This window comes from Otolemur garnettii, unplaced genomic scaffold (assembly GCF_000181295.1).
Source record: "Otolemur garnettii isolate 467f Iridium unplaced genomic scaffold, OtoGar3 scaffold00009, whole genome shotgun sequence".
NCBI classification, from domain to species: domain Eukaryota; kingdom Metazoa; phylum Chordata; class Mammalia; order Primates; family Galagidae; genus Otolemur; species Otolemur garnettii.
The window spans coordinates 4,939,726-4,953,719 of NW_003852404.1; the positions used below are offsets into that span (position 1 = coordinate 4,939,726).

Genomic DNA, 13,994 nt, shown 5'->3' on the forward strand with positions numbered 1-13,994 from the left:
CTCTTGGGATGTGTTTAATCCTGCATCAAATGTAGAAAGGCAAACCATTGGCTTCAAAGACTGAGAGTTCATTGTAAATGCAAGCAGGCACTCCGAAAGGGACCATTGCTCTAGAAAGGCCCTAAACTCTGGAAAGGAGAAGTTGTGGCCACAGCTATTTGAGGAACAGCCTTTGTAACTCCTCTCCTGCCGTGGAGAGAATGGAACAGCTGGGAGGCTTCTTAGCACGCTCAGCACAGGTGGAGAGAGGGCGTGCTATGGAGACAAAAGTCCCGAGGATCCCAGCTGCACCAGGTCCACATGGCACTTGGAACCAGGCTACTTGGGGGGCCACGGCACCCAAGCATGCTCCTTGCTCAAAGACCCAGGACCCCAGCTGCCGGCTGTGGACTCAGGGCCACCCCTCCACTTCTTCCTGTGAGATGCCCAGCACCGACTTGTGGGGGATTCTGCACTCTTGCAGAGATTTGGTGAGGTCAGAGAAACGTCTCCTGGGCACCTCCATTGTTTCAATGCTGCAGTGTCCATAGAGGGTTTTGTTCTTTTGTTCGGCCACAGCAACAACGGTTTGCAAATCATCAGTTGGCCGGAAGTGGCGGACAAACCTTTGGCCTGACGGTGATCTGATGGCGAGCAACAGCCTTGGTTCTTGGTCTGATGGTTCCTCCAAGTTTCTGGGCCTGGGGGAGCCCTGTCTCTTGGTTTGCACGAGTTTCTTCTCCAAGGTGCAAACTTGAGCTCTGGAAGCTTCGTTGGTCTTCAAGGTACAGATCTCCTTTTGGGGAAGAGCCCGGATGCTGCTGAGCTGCAGTGAGCTGGCCTGTTCGGCTACTGTTTCCAAGGCCCCGTCCTCCAGGTTCTTTCTGTTGATAGAAGGAAGGACTGGGTATTTATTGAGACAGGAGGAGGCCCCAAGAGGCACTTGCTGCAGGAGCAGCTCTGGAATCTCATCGGAAGCTCCCTGTTTTGGAGATTTGGGTGCACAGGCTTCTGGCTTTTGGCTACTTGGTGACTCACAGGGAATGGCTGGAGGTGAAGACAGTGTGCGGTGAGAGCCCACCTCTGTGTCCTGGGATTTGCGCAGACTCGGCCGTGTGCGTCCCTTGGCGGACTTGGGCCTTATGACGTGCATGTTCAGTGCGTTTGGCTGCCAGATGCAGCTGTCAGCTGTGGCGCTGACAACGGTGCTGCGTCCAGGTGGTGCTATGTTCACAGGGGCTTCTGTGGCCATTGCTTCTCAAGACCCCTACGGAAGCAGGAAAAAACAGAGGAGGCCGGGGGTTAAACTTATCTGGGATGCCTGGATCCAAGCCACTCACTCCCCTAGTGCACAGAATAAGCACCAACGGGTCCCAGACCAAGGGCTTGCTCTCTGGGTTTCTGGCATCCGGAGAGGGACACCAGCAGTTGTGTGTTCATTCATTCATTCTAGGCATTTGAACTATATCAGTGAACCAAAGCCACTGCAATTTAAATGATTAAGGAAGGAAGGACAGGGGCTAAACCCACAAGTAAATAAGTATTTTCAAAGAGCAATAACTGCTATGTGGAAGAAGTTTTGCACTAAAGAGAGACTAAAGCGGACTAATTCTTACTCTTTTGTGGGTAGGGGTTTCTGATAAAGACCAGAAAAACTAGTAGAAGATTCTAAAAAATATATAGCACTTAATTCTTATTCTCATGAGGAGGGTCCTTTAAGCTGGGACCGGAAGGATGAGAAGGAACGAGCCATGTTACAATCTAGAGCAGAGGGTGGCCAACTATTTCCATAAATATATTTTCATCTCTGGGAGCCACAGGTCCCTGTTGCAACTACTTATCTGCAGCGCAAAGCCAGCACTGGCAACATGTTAAACAACTGTGGCTGTGTTACAGCAAATCTCTATTTACAAAAACTAGGGTTGGGCCAGAGGTGGCCCCAGGGCTACAGTTTGCCCACCCCTGATAACAGAAAAAGCTTCCTTCCAGGGGAGGGAGGAGCCAGGGCGACATCCTGAGCAGGGCAGAGCTTGGCATGTTCAGGGAACTTGCGGGCTCCCAGGTTGGGGACCCCTCCCTACGAGGGGTGGCCCACACTGTCCCATAGACACCAGGCATAGTCAGGAGTGTTACCAGCAGCTGCCTTTGCTCAAGAGAGTGAAAGGGACCTTGTCAGGGGAACTAGGCAGAGATGGGGCTCAACCTCATTCAAGAGCTAAGAGAGGGGGACCAACAGGCTTCTCCCTGCACTCCCCTTTACAGAGCTTCCTTCAACAAGGGACAGTCTGCCCTGGTACATGAGTCACTATGAAGAGGTGACCTCTGGGGTCCTCATTTTTCCTTTTTCCCTCAGTCCTTTCTCAGTGCCCTTTTTATACCTATACTTGGGGTACCCTTAGCTTCACTTCCCTTCCAACTGCCTTTTCATTTGATCTTATGGGGGGGGGTGCAATCACTTAATATATCCCTCCACTGCCCTGATTTGTCACTTGGGATTCCCGGAGAGGAGCACGGAAGCGCCACTGCTGATCTGGCCATGTGCCAGAATGCACAGGGCCTTCTAGACCTGGGGGCAATAGGCTTTCTCCATAAAGAGCCAGGCAGTAAGGAACTTCAGCCACCCAGTTCTGCCCTTGTAGTGTGAAAGTTGCCACCTACAGTAGGTAAAGGAACGGTGTGGCCGTGTTTCCATGGAACTTCATTTATGGACCCTGAAATTTGAACTCCATATGATATTTCACGTGTCACAAAATTTCATTGTTTTCAATGATTCACTAATGTAAAAGCTCTTCTTAGCTCATAAGCCACACACAAATGAAATGGGCTAGATATGGCCTATGGGCCATGGTTTAACCTTGTCCTAGGTCAACTCTCCAGGGGAATCTGGCACATGCTAGTTCTATGGATTTATGAGCCAGAAAGGTAGAGCGATTGCCCACTGGTCACATAGCCAGCTGCTGGTCGCACATCCAGTCCTGTGTCCTTTGCACCCAAACAAGCTGCTTCTCGAGGACCAGTCTTGGCCCTCTCCTAGCACATCACGTCCTGTCCCTCTGTTGGCTGCCCTTCCCAGCTACTACGTGGATACGCTGAGGGCCTCTGTAATGGGCTCTCCCAGCACAGGTGCACCTGAGTGCTAGTCAAACCTGCCTGAGTGCTAGTTAAATCCACCTGAGTGCTAGTTAAATGCTCAGAAGGGATGCACTGAAGTGTGGCGGGAGATGGGAGCATTTCTCTGCGCAGGTATTGCCAAGTCATGACACCTCCTCTTCCACCTTGGTGGCCCCTTCACTCACCATTACCACCACTGCCTCCTCCCAATCTCTAGTTACAGCTTTCTCCAAACGCTACAAGTTTTGGGGCTCCCTCCCTCCCTCTGAACCCTGGCTACTGCCGTGACTCCTGCTTTCCCTGCTTACAAGCTGCCCAGGAGTGCCCCAGTCTTCTCAAGACCCTCTGGTGACTTCAGTACCTTGCAGTCCTCAGGAATTAGCACCTTTGGACGCAAAGGACACGGACCTGGGAGTTACAAGACCTGGGTTCAATTTCAGGCTCTGCCGCCAGCTAGTTTGGAGACCTTGGAGCCACTGCTCTATCTTTTCAGCTTATCTCATCATCATATTAACCATATGACTGCAGAGATAGTATTTAAACACCTCCAGTCTCCTCATCTTGTAACACGAGGCCAGTAACATGAAATACTGCAGGTGAGTCAGGAAGCCCCAGGCTTGTTGCATAGTAGAGGCTTAATTAACTATGAAGGTTTGTGTTTTGTTTTGTTTTTGACTGTTCAGTGCTTTCCATTATTCTAGGTCCAAAAGCCTCACCTGTTGCTTTAGAGCTTTGCCCAGGGTGTTTTTGGTGGGTCTAACCCTGGTCCATACTAACCAGCTGGTGAATCCTGGGACCCAGGCCTGCCTGTCCTCTGCACAGAAATGCCGGGAGGTGGAATTCAGTAAGCTACCTACTACCTCGGCAGTTCCTTCAAAAAATGCCAGGAAAATTCCCCAGTTGATCACTTCCCTTCTACACGCTTCCTCCCCTCAAACTCACTTCCTCCAGGCACCCTTCATCACGCAGTCCTGAACAACACAACTCAAGCTTTGTATTCGAGTCTCACCACGCTGTGTGTGCTACCACTGCTGCCTAATTTTAGTGATCGCTTTCAGGAATATCCTCTTTCTCACCACTCAACACAACATCCCTGTATATTCCTGATGTCCTGCTCGGTTCAAAATTCTTGGACAATGTTACCGGCTCGTGCTTATTTTAAAGGCCTCTCTGTTTTCCCCGTTCCGCGCGCAGCCCGAGTGTCTCTCCACTCCCCTCTTCCACTTCTCCCTCGTCTTTCACACCCAGTCTGGCTGCTAGTAGCTCAGGAGTCTTCGTTTTAGCAAAGTTTTGGCATCAGAAAAAAGCCTGCCCATCTCCTTGTTAATTTCGTCTATTTTCTGATCAACTGTGAGGACTGTGTTTCTCCCCCTCTAGTTCACAAAGCTTTTTCTGGTAATGAGGCAGCTTTTGCACTTTTACTTAGGATGGCTCGAGAAGGTCAAACTGTCCACCTGTTCTGCCAAAGATAAGTGCAGCTGGCAAGCCCACCCCCCTCCTCTCTGCCCACCCTCCCAGCTTGTGGAAGGGCTATTAATTTGCCACAGCTTCTGCAGAATTATCACAGGCTCAGCTTCCAACACCCACACATGCCTCGGGAAGGTTTAACTGTCAGTAAGTTTGGTAACTTAGAAACCTCTTCCTTAACAACTTTGATGGGGAAAGTCATGTGTTCTCACAGGCTCTCTGCTGGATTATTTTTAACAGTCAAACTTGACTATGTACATGCACTTTCCATACCTTTTGGGACTATATAATTATCCACGTTCAGGGGGTGTCATCTTCGAGACACCCTGGTCATAAGATAACATGACTGCAAGCTATCTCAGAGAAAAACCTCAATGATGACTAATTCCTATAAGCCCACTCATGGTTATTTAGAGACTAACACCTCCTTCAGGTAAAACCATTATATCCAACCTGCTTTCATAACCCACTGCCTCCTCCCGAGTGCAAAGACCATCTGTTACATGGAGGGAACACCAACTCTTCCCAACATCCATCACATGTCGAGGGGAAGTGGGGGGGGGGAACAGGTGTTGGGGGATCTGGGCCACCTGTGTCTTTATATTCACACCTTGAGTCCCAAATTCTGCTCACCGCCCTCAGTACAGGAAGGCCTCTCCCTCTCCGGCAGCCATCATATTCCTGCCCGGCTCATTTTGCCACCTCTAGGCCTGGCAGCCACTCAACCACAAAGTGATTTGACAAGATCTAGGCGTAGGCATCCATCAAGCTGCTAGCTGAATAGGCAAGTGGCCTGTTTACTTAAACACAATAGCTGTACCCCAGAGGCCTGCTAGGAGTCAGGAAACAAACACTGATTATGGTTTCCAAGAAATTGCCAGAAGGGCAGGCGCCCATGCCTTAAGATTCATCATCAAATCAACTGGGAAGAAGGAAGATTTGACACCATCCAGCTAAAGCCGGATTCTTACCTCCCAAGAGTGTCCACAATCCACCACAGGGTCAGACCACCCTATTTCGCTCACAACCCAAATCTAAACCTACAGTAAATGTAAGAAAATATAACCACCTACACACCATCTGCTGGTATATACCAGGATGCATACATTTGAATTGGTCTTTTAAAAATGTGTATTAGTTAATTCTATCCCCTGCCAAACACTTAGAAGAACCAACAGGAGATGGTAGTTGGCCTGAGAGTGAGAAAACTTTGGTACCATTCCCAGTTCTACCCCTGACTAATGATTAGAATACACTGTCCTATGCACAGTGCCACCGTGAACCACAAGCCCCCAAGTGATCAAAGGTCTGGAAAGGGAAGTGGGATGATTCCAGAGGCAGAGGGCGGGGAGGTGGCAGAGATAACTCAATTATTTCCAAGTTCTGGCGGTGGCTCCAGAAGGACGCGAGCTTAAGGGAGCAGGAGGAGGGATTTGGGGGAGGGGCATGGGAGCGTCTGGGAAGTGAGAGTTGAATAGGGTGAAAGAGCACAGGTCTGGGGGAGGATGCATCTGGTTCTGGCGTCCGCATGTGACCCAGCCATCCTTTCTCTCTGGGTCTGTCCCCCTCGTCACAGCCCAGCCGGGAGGGCATGGCCCCGCGGCTTCGGAGCGCCCCGGGCTTCCGCAGAGCCCGGCTGTCCGGTCTGGGTAACGGTGAGCTGTGGCCCGGCTCGCTCTGCCTGGGTCAGCGGACTCTTCTCGAGGCCCCCCGTCTGCCTGCCGGGGTTCGCCGGGCCTGGGGACGCCCGCACGTCGGGGACCGGCCTCTCCCGGCCCCGTCCGGGCTCTCACCTCGCCGTTCCGCTCCATCCGCCGCCTGCGACCGGCGCCGTCCCGCTGGTAAACAGCCCTGGTCTCCCGGGCAACGCCGGGGTGGGGGGCCACGTGCTTCCGGCCTGACCGGAACCGGCCAGGTCGGGGTGGGGTGGGGGGAGCAGCAAGGAGGCTGAGAGCCAGGTCGGGGGTCGCAAGCAGGGCGGCCCGCGTGGCCCTACCTGGTGGAGGCGACCCGAAACCTGGCCTGGGCCTCCTGCCTGGTCTCGCCCCCTCTTGCTCACCTCCCGAGGGAGAGGCCGTCCAGGGGAAGGAGAGCGCTGGCCTGAGGATGGTGGGGCCGTGACCACCGGCCCCGCTAGCCTGGCACCTTTTGTGACCTTGGGTCAGGCCCTGACCCTCTGTGTCCCCGACTTTAAAATGAGGCTGTGGGACTGATTGATTGCTGAGAACCCTAGGTGTGAGCAGCTGCTCAGGGTATCTGCTTGAGCAGGGAGCAGGGCCCCCTGTCTGCCTCTCCGCCTTTGGTACAGCCCTGTTCCGGCCCTCCTCACTCCACTGCTGGAGTGCCAGCAGTATCTGCACCTGCCCTGGCGGCGCCCTAGGCCCCCAGCAGCCTGCCTCACTCCCCCTGCACCTGCCCTGACGCCCCTGGCCCCCAGCAGCCTGCCTCACTCCCCCTGCACCTGCCCTGATGCCCCTCTGCCCTCACTCCCCCTGCACCTGCCCTGATGCCCCTCTACCCTCACTCCCCCTGCACCTGCCCTGATGCCCCTCTGCCCTCACTCGCCCTGCACCTGCCCTAGGCCCTCAGCAGCCTGCCTCACTCCCCCTGCACCTGCGTCTCCCTGGCTTTGCGGCTTCCTCTCACTGCCCTCTCTGCTTTGTCCCTCCTGTCAACCCACTTCTTCCCTATCCTGACCCATTGCCTCAGCCATTCCCTTGAAGAGAATCCTCCTTGCCCCGCTGTGTTCCCTCCTTCCATCTGATGAAACCCCAACCCCGGCCAGTCCACCCACACACAGGCACTACAGAAATCTCAGCCACACATGGTGCAGTGGAAATGTGGTCTTCAGCCCCGACTGGACCTTCAACCCTACACAGCAAATCTTCCATCTTCCCTACCTCCCTTCTCCCCCCTTTCTCCTCAGTGGCTCCTTCAAACCTTGACCTTGCTCCTGAAACCTCCCACCTCCCCCACTCCTTCCTTCTTTCCTCTAGAAGATACCCTTTCTGCCGTCCTCAGAGAGAAAACAGAAGCCATCATGGGGAAACCTTCTCAGCCTTCTGCTGTCAGACCTTCAAACTTGCTTGCCTGTTGCTTCCTTGTTCCTCTGCCTCCCTCCTGTCCTTACAGATGGGCTGTCTCATCCTGTCCAGGGGTAACTGCTCCTTCATGGGTGCTCTGGAGCCCATTCCCTGCCACATGGCCACGCATAAACACACCTGTGTTGTCCCCTTGGCCTAGAAGACTCTTCTCCACCCTCCCCAGCCCCAACCTTCTTCATTCACCCACTTCCCATTCACCCTTCAGGTTCCAACCTAACAGTTGAAACCTCTCTTCCAAGTTGCAATTAAGATGGCTTCAAAAGAGATCCTGCCTGCTTCATCGTCTGCCAAGTTCTGTTCTAGACTCTTGGGACATGCAGATGAATAATGTAGTAACTATATTATTAGAAGATAATGTGGATAGATACATAAGAACCGTAGATTCGTCATTTGCCACTGTGGCAAAATACTTGCTCTCTGCTCTGCCTGTCCCAGACATATGAACGCAGGTTTGTGATGGCGCAGCCCAAACCCTGCTTCAAGACGTGCACAATGTGGTTGAGAAGACGGCACACACTGATAAAAGAGTTACAGACCAGATTGTTTTCAATACAGTTTGAGCCAAGGGTAGAGGGACAGGGACAGGCCGGATGTGACTATGTGCCAAGTGATTAGAAGGACAGGAAGTTCTTTGGGGGCCGGGAAGGAAGGGATCATTTCAGTATTGTTCCACCCCGGGCATCCAAGAGGCTTCTGTGGCCCCAAGAAGGTGCAGGAGCTGGTGGCTTTAGGAGCTGCTGGCTTTGCAGCTCAGTGCTGGCGGCTTATTCCTTGTTAATGATTCTGTCAGAAATATCTTAGCAATGCTCTTCAGCCCTTCACGCCCACCCGAAAAAAGATTAAAGTGGATTCTTCATCAGCTATTTTAATATCACCTAGGAATTATGCAATGCTTTGGAGAATCAAATTGGGTTCTCACCCCCCTGTGTGTGTGTGTGTGAGAGTGTGTGCATGCCCGCCTTTGCTGGTGCACGGTGAAATGGTAGCTATGCCTGTGGTCTATGTGATGATCAGCTGGTTATACCCTTTGCTCCCCAGCGTCATGTATTCCACAGCCCCAGGGGGAGACTGGGGAGAAGGAAGGGAAGCCACCAGTCAGTTGCTGTGACTCTGCTGCCAGTGTCCCCAGAGCTTCTGTAAAGAGGGTGTCTTTGGAGGATACACTGTATGACGCCTGGTCTCTCGCATGTACATGAAGCAGATCTCAGTAAACATGGGCAGAGTCACTGCCCGGCCAGCTGAAGCGTGGACTCACCTTCCTTTCCAGCCATGTCTCACTCTACTCTCCAGCTCTCTCCTTACACTCCAGCCAGCTCGTTTCCCTGGTGGCCTTCAGCTTTTCCGTCTCCAGTGTCTTTGTTTATGCCTTACCTTCCACCTTCCTTGAAGTTAATCCAGATGGACTGATTCTTCAAGGTCTATTTTATAAGACATGTACAAGCCACCTCTTCTGTGAAGGCCTTACTTATTTTAATTTTTTTGGAAACAGTCCTGGGCTCGGGCAATCCTTCTGCCTTAGCCTCCTTAGTAGTTGGGATGACAGGTGCCCACCCTCACACCTGGCTAGTTTTTCTATTTTTGGTAGAGACAGGGTCTCACTCTTGCTCAGGCTGGTCTCAAGATCCTGACCTCAAACAATCCTCCCACTTTAGCCTCCCAGAGTGCTTGGATTACAGTTGTGGGCCACCATGCCTAGCCCGTGAAGGCCGTCTCCTTCCCAACGGCATGTGCTCTTTCTGGTCCCTTGTGGAACGTGTCTGAGATGGTGCTGTGCACCCCCACAGGGTCACCTCCTCTGATCTTCACGACTTTCCTCCACGGAGGTATCTGGTATTGCCTCCTTTGCTTTAGAAACAAATGATCCCCAACTAATGAGTGGCAGGCAGTTTTAGAACCCACGTCTGGCTGGTTCCAATGCCTACCCTGGACTCAGAGCCCCACCCCTGTGTCTGTACATGGCACTTCATCTGGACCACCCATCGTGCTGGTTGTGGGGGCTATAGTTGTGGCTTCTGGGGTCCTGGCTCCACCATTTGGCAGCTTGAGCTCTTGGGCAACAGAAGTAAGTTCTCTGGACCTCAGTTTCCACATGTATGGGATGGAGATTACAAGAATAGGATTGTTGTGAGGGTGACATTAATACATGTAACAGTCTTTGCACAGTGCCTGGTGTGTGGTGTTTTCACCTTACAGTCCGCATCTCCTGCGGTAGGTGAGGAGCCCCTCAAAGGCAGGAACTTGCCTGTGTCAGAGTCCCCTGCTCCACCCATGCGGTGCCTGCCCTGTGGAAGGGGCCCAGCAAGTGATAATTAAATTAGCCATAACAGTGGCTCTGATTCCACAGCTGGCTTCCCTGCTGAGAGATCCAGCAAACTGCCAACTGGTATCCTCCAGGGATATGTGGCTTGCCGTCTAAATGACCTCCCCCAGGGCTGGCTGAAGGCAAGAACTCCAGTTTCTTAGTGGCGTGTCCCCAAAGAACACTGGGTCCCATTTTGAAGTAGTGACTCCCAGATTTCAGGTTCTACAGCCAGCGCCCTGCTCTGTCCCTGATCTCATTAGACACATGGATGGAGATCGTGGGTAACCTTTAAGCAGAAGGTGAACCAGGTGGATACTCTAGTAGCAAGGCCAAGAGGCTGGCAGTTACTCATGTCTCCTGGTGACTCAGCTTCCTAAGGGGACCTGCGAGAGGGAAGTTTCTGGATGATAAAGTATGACCGTGTGTGGCTTCACAACAGGATACATTCTGAGACGTTTTTAGGCAATGTCATCGTTGTGTGACCCTGGCTGATGGTACTCACTAATCTGGATGGTGGAGCCTACTGCACACCTAGGTTGTATGGTATATAGTGTATTCCTCCTGGGGCACAGCCTGCGTGGCACGCAAGACTGTAGGCAGTGGCATCCCAATGTTAAATATTCGTTTATCTAAACACAATACAGTGAAAATACAGCAGAAAAGATAAAACACGATGCACCAATACGAGGCAGCTACATTATAATCTTAGGTGACCACTGTCCAATGTGTGGTCACATGACTCTACTGCAGTTTTTTATTATTTTTTTCCCACGTTTTTGGAAAATATCCAACCATATATTGTCTACTTTCTGGCTTTGTTAAGCAGCACGTAGCAAACCTCATAACTCACCTAGGCTACTGTTGACCAAGTATCTTCGTCTTTAGGAGCTTGTCAAGTCTTGCCCCGGCACTCCGTGGGGTCCGGGATCACTGTCCCCACCTCTCTGGTGGAGGAAGCTGAGATACGTCAAGGCCCTCTGTCGGGAAGCTGGGGCAGAGCGCCGGCCATCTCCTTTGACAGAAACTCCTGAGTTAATTGTGCTTCGCCCTTGCAGTGGCTTGCACAATACAGCCTTTTCTTGGCAACTCACAGTCAATAATTATGCACCAGGGGCCATATTTTGATGTGGGTAGGGCTGTCTGCCCCTACGGTCCACGGCCCCAAGTTCCCTGGCCCTCTTGGCTGTTGTTTTAGCCATTCCTCCCTTGACTCTCTACTAAGAGAAGCCACTCTAATGCCATTGCCGTTCAACTGCGGGGTCTGAGAAATGTGGCTGAGCAGCTCCTTAGAACTGGGTCTAAAATCAGCGTGTGAGAGTAGCCACTTAGGGCCTTGAGGGTATTGTCTTCTCTCCTGTGCTTTGGGTGAGCATAGCCCTTTGGTGGATGGTTCTAAGCAGCAGAAAGGCCAGCGGTTATCAGTGCTAGCTTTGGAGTCAGATATAGCCTGGGTTGAGACCAGGACCTGTCACTTTGTGGGGCAGATGATCTGATCTCCACCAGCCTCAGTTTCCCTCATTGGTAAACAGGGGTTACCAATACATGCCTCCCCAGGAGGGTGCAATGAGGATTCAAGGGGACGGTTTAGACACTGTGCTTGGTTCTGGTTGTGGTTGTTCTTATTTCTGTAACTTGAAGAAGGATGAGACTCTGATTGCTCATTCATTCATTTCCCCAAATATTTATTCCCTGCCCATCTCCCTGTGCCTAAGTTTCCTTATCTGTCATGTGGGGAAAATAATAGTACTTATCTAGCTGGGGATGTGAGGATTTAGTGAGTAAATACACATAAAATGCTCAGGAACCTGGCAGGGTATAAAACAGGATATACATTACCCGCCATCATTGTCATACTGATGTATGCTGGACACCTTGCTGGGCATTAGGTATAAGGCGGTGAACGACATAGATGTGACCTCTGACCTTCTGGAGCATGCAGGCTCTTTCCATCCTATTTTCTCCATGAGGAGAGAAACTATCAGTGTTTCCTCACTGGCTTTTGTAGAAGGGGCTGGCAAATAACCCTGTGGGTGGCTCCTGGGACACCCTAACTGCTGGCTGCTGCCCTAGGGACTGGCCCAGGGGGTGCATACCCTATATTCTTGTGTTTCTGTACAGTCCCAAGCACCCAAAATGATTAGTGAAGTGGAGAGAACCACACCTGTGTCATAGCTGTGCAGACTGGTGTCTGTGAAAATGTCCTCACACCTTCAGAATGCCTCACAGACAAGAGGCCTAGGTGGGGGAACTGGGGAGGCCAACTGGATTTGGACTTACAGACCAGAGTTTGACTCTTAGTCCTGCCACTTAGCGGCTATATAGAATTTTCAGTTTCCTTCTCCTCTCTCAGCCTTGGTTTCCTCAGCCTTGGTTTCCTCATCTGTCGAATGAGAATGTGATAGTACCTGCCTTGCAGGGTTGTAGCAAGGAGTAAATAGGAGTAGAATATACATGTAAGGGAATTAAAGGTCTCCTCAAACACCACCTCCCTTAGGAAGCATCTGTGACCCTCCCAAGGAGATTTCACTGCTCCTTCCTCTGAGCTCAAAAGCATTTATTTATACAACCACTAGAATAGAGCCATGCTCATCACTTCACATATGCTTAGACTGGGTTCCCTGGTAACAAATGCTGAGGCAAAATTTAAAAAAGGTGAATTTCTGGGAGGCTCTCAAAAGATACAGCTGTCAGGAAGTGAGCAAAATGGGAGAAGCTGACATAGAGGGAGAAGCTGACACACAAAGAGAGAAGCTGACATAGAGGGAGAAGCTGACACAAAGAGAGAAGCTGACATAGAGGGAGACAAAGCTGACACACAAAGAGAGACACTGACACACAAAGAGAGAAGCTGACACACAGAGGGAGAAGCTGACACACAAAGAGAGAAGCTGGCATAGAGGGAGAAGCTGACATACAAAGAGAGATGCTGACCCAGACAGAGAAACAGACAGAGAGAAGCTGACACTCACAGAGAGAAAAGCTGCCATAGAGGGGAAATCTGGCACAGAGAGGCAGTTACTGAGGTCTTGGGCAATCCTCCAGGGAGCTCTGGGGCAGGGCTAGCCTTTCGGAACTGTCCTGAAAAGAGGCAAGGGATGCCCCTTAAGCTATCACGTCAGCCAGGCCTTCGCTAGAGGCTACTCTTCCTCTCCTCCCCGAGAGGGGTCATATTCTTGGGACACACAGTCCCCCAAGCAGAGGGCAGTTCCCAGTGATGAGTGAGAGTGTGAGAAGCAGCTGACAGCCCATCTCTGTCGAGGGTTCCACCAGAGACTGTGCCAAGCTTCCAGAACCAATGGAGAACCAAACAGAATTTCTTATTTGGTCTGCATTTATTAATACTTATTTGGTCTCTCCAGCCAACTTGGGCCAGAGTTCTCCCATTAGAAGACCTCCTTGGTGCTTAGTCAGACCTATCCAATTTCATTACCAGTAATGCACCAAGGTCCCTTTCTTTGTCACTAAAATGTTATCACCTGTTCGTTCAAAAGATATGAGTTCCTTCTTTGTGGACTAAACCTGCACACGATTATTTTTGCAGACTCAAAAGAGAAAAGGAAGCAAGCCTGTGGAGATGGAACCTAATTAAAAACCATCCCACACAGCCGTCGAGATGCAGGTTGGCTGGGACCAGGCCTGGTCCAGGCCCAGCCTCACAGCATCTGTCCGAATTTTGCCTAAGTGCAGGAAAATAGCAAAGGCCCTGGTAAAGCCTCCCAGGGATCAGGGTCATTTTGAAGTTTTCCAGGGAAACTTTGCTGCCAGGTATAAATCTAGACGGAGCTCTGCACCTGCCAAATTCTCGAGGCTTAGCTGAGAACTTGTTCACACTCCAAGTCCTAACTTTATCAGAGTTCATTTGACTTATGATGGAGCCGGTAAAAACCACCTGTATTCAAAGAAAGCTTGTGCCTGATCCCTAGCAGCTCCACGGCTGAGGCACAAGCCCGTATTTTCCTCTGTTGTCCTGTGGGAAGTGTACCTAATATGGCTGTCATGATGGTGTATTTCCTTTTTTTTTTTTTTTTTTT

General features: G+C 51.3%; 1 protein-coding gene across 1 annotated transcript; it reads right to left on the reverse strand.

The window, feature by feature from the left end:
* Positions 1–391: 391 nt before the first annotated feature.
* Positions 392–1,231, reverse strand: UBXN10 (UBX domain protein 10). Its single transcript, XM_023509748.1, has one exon. It carries the CDS (start codon positions 1,229–1,231, stop codon positions 392–394), a length of 840 nt encoding a protein of 279 aa, XP_023365516.1.
* Between the last annotated feature and the right edge of the window lie 12,763 nt (positions 1,232–13,994).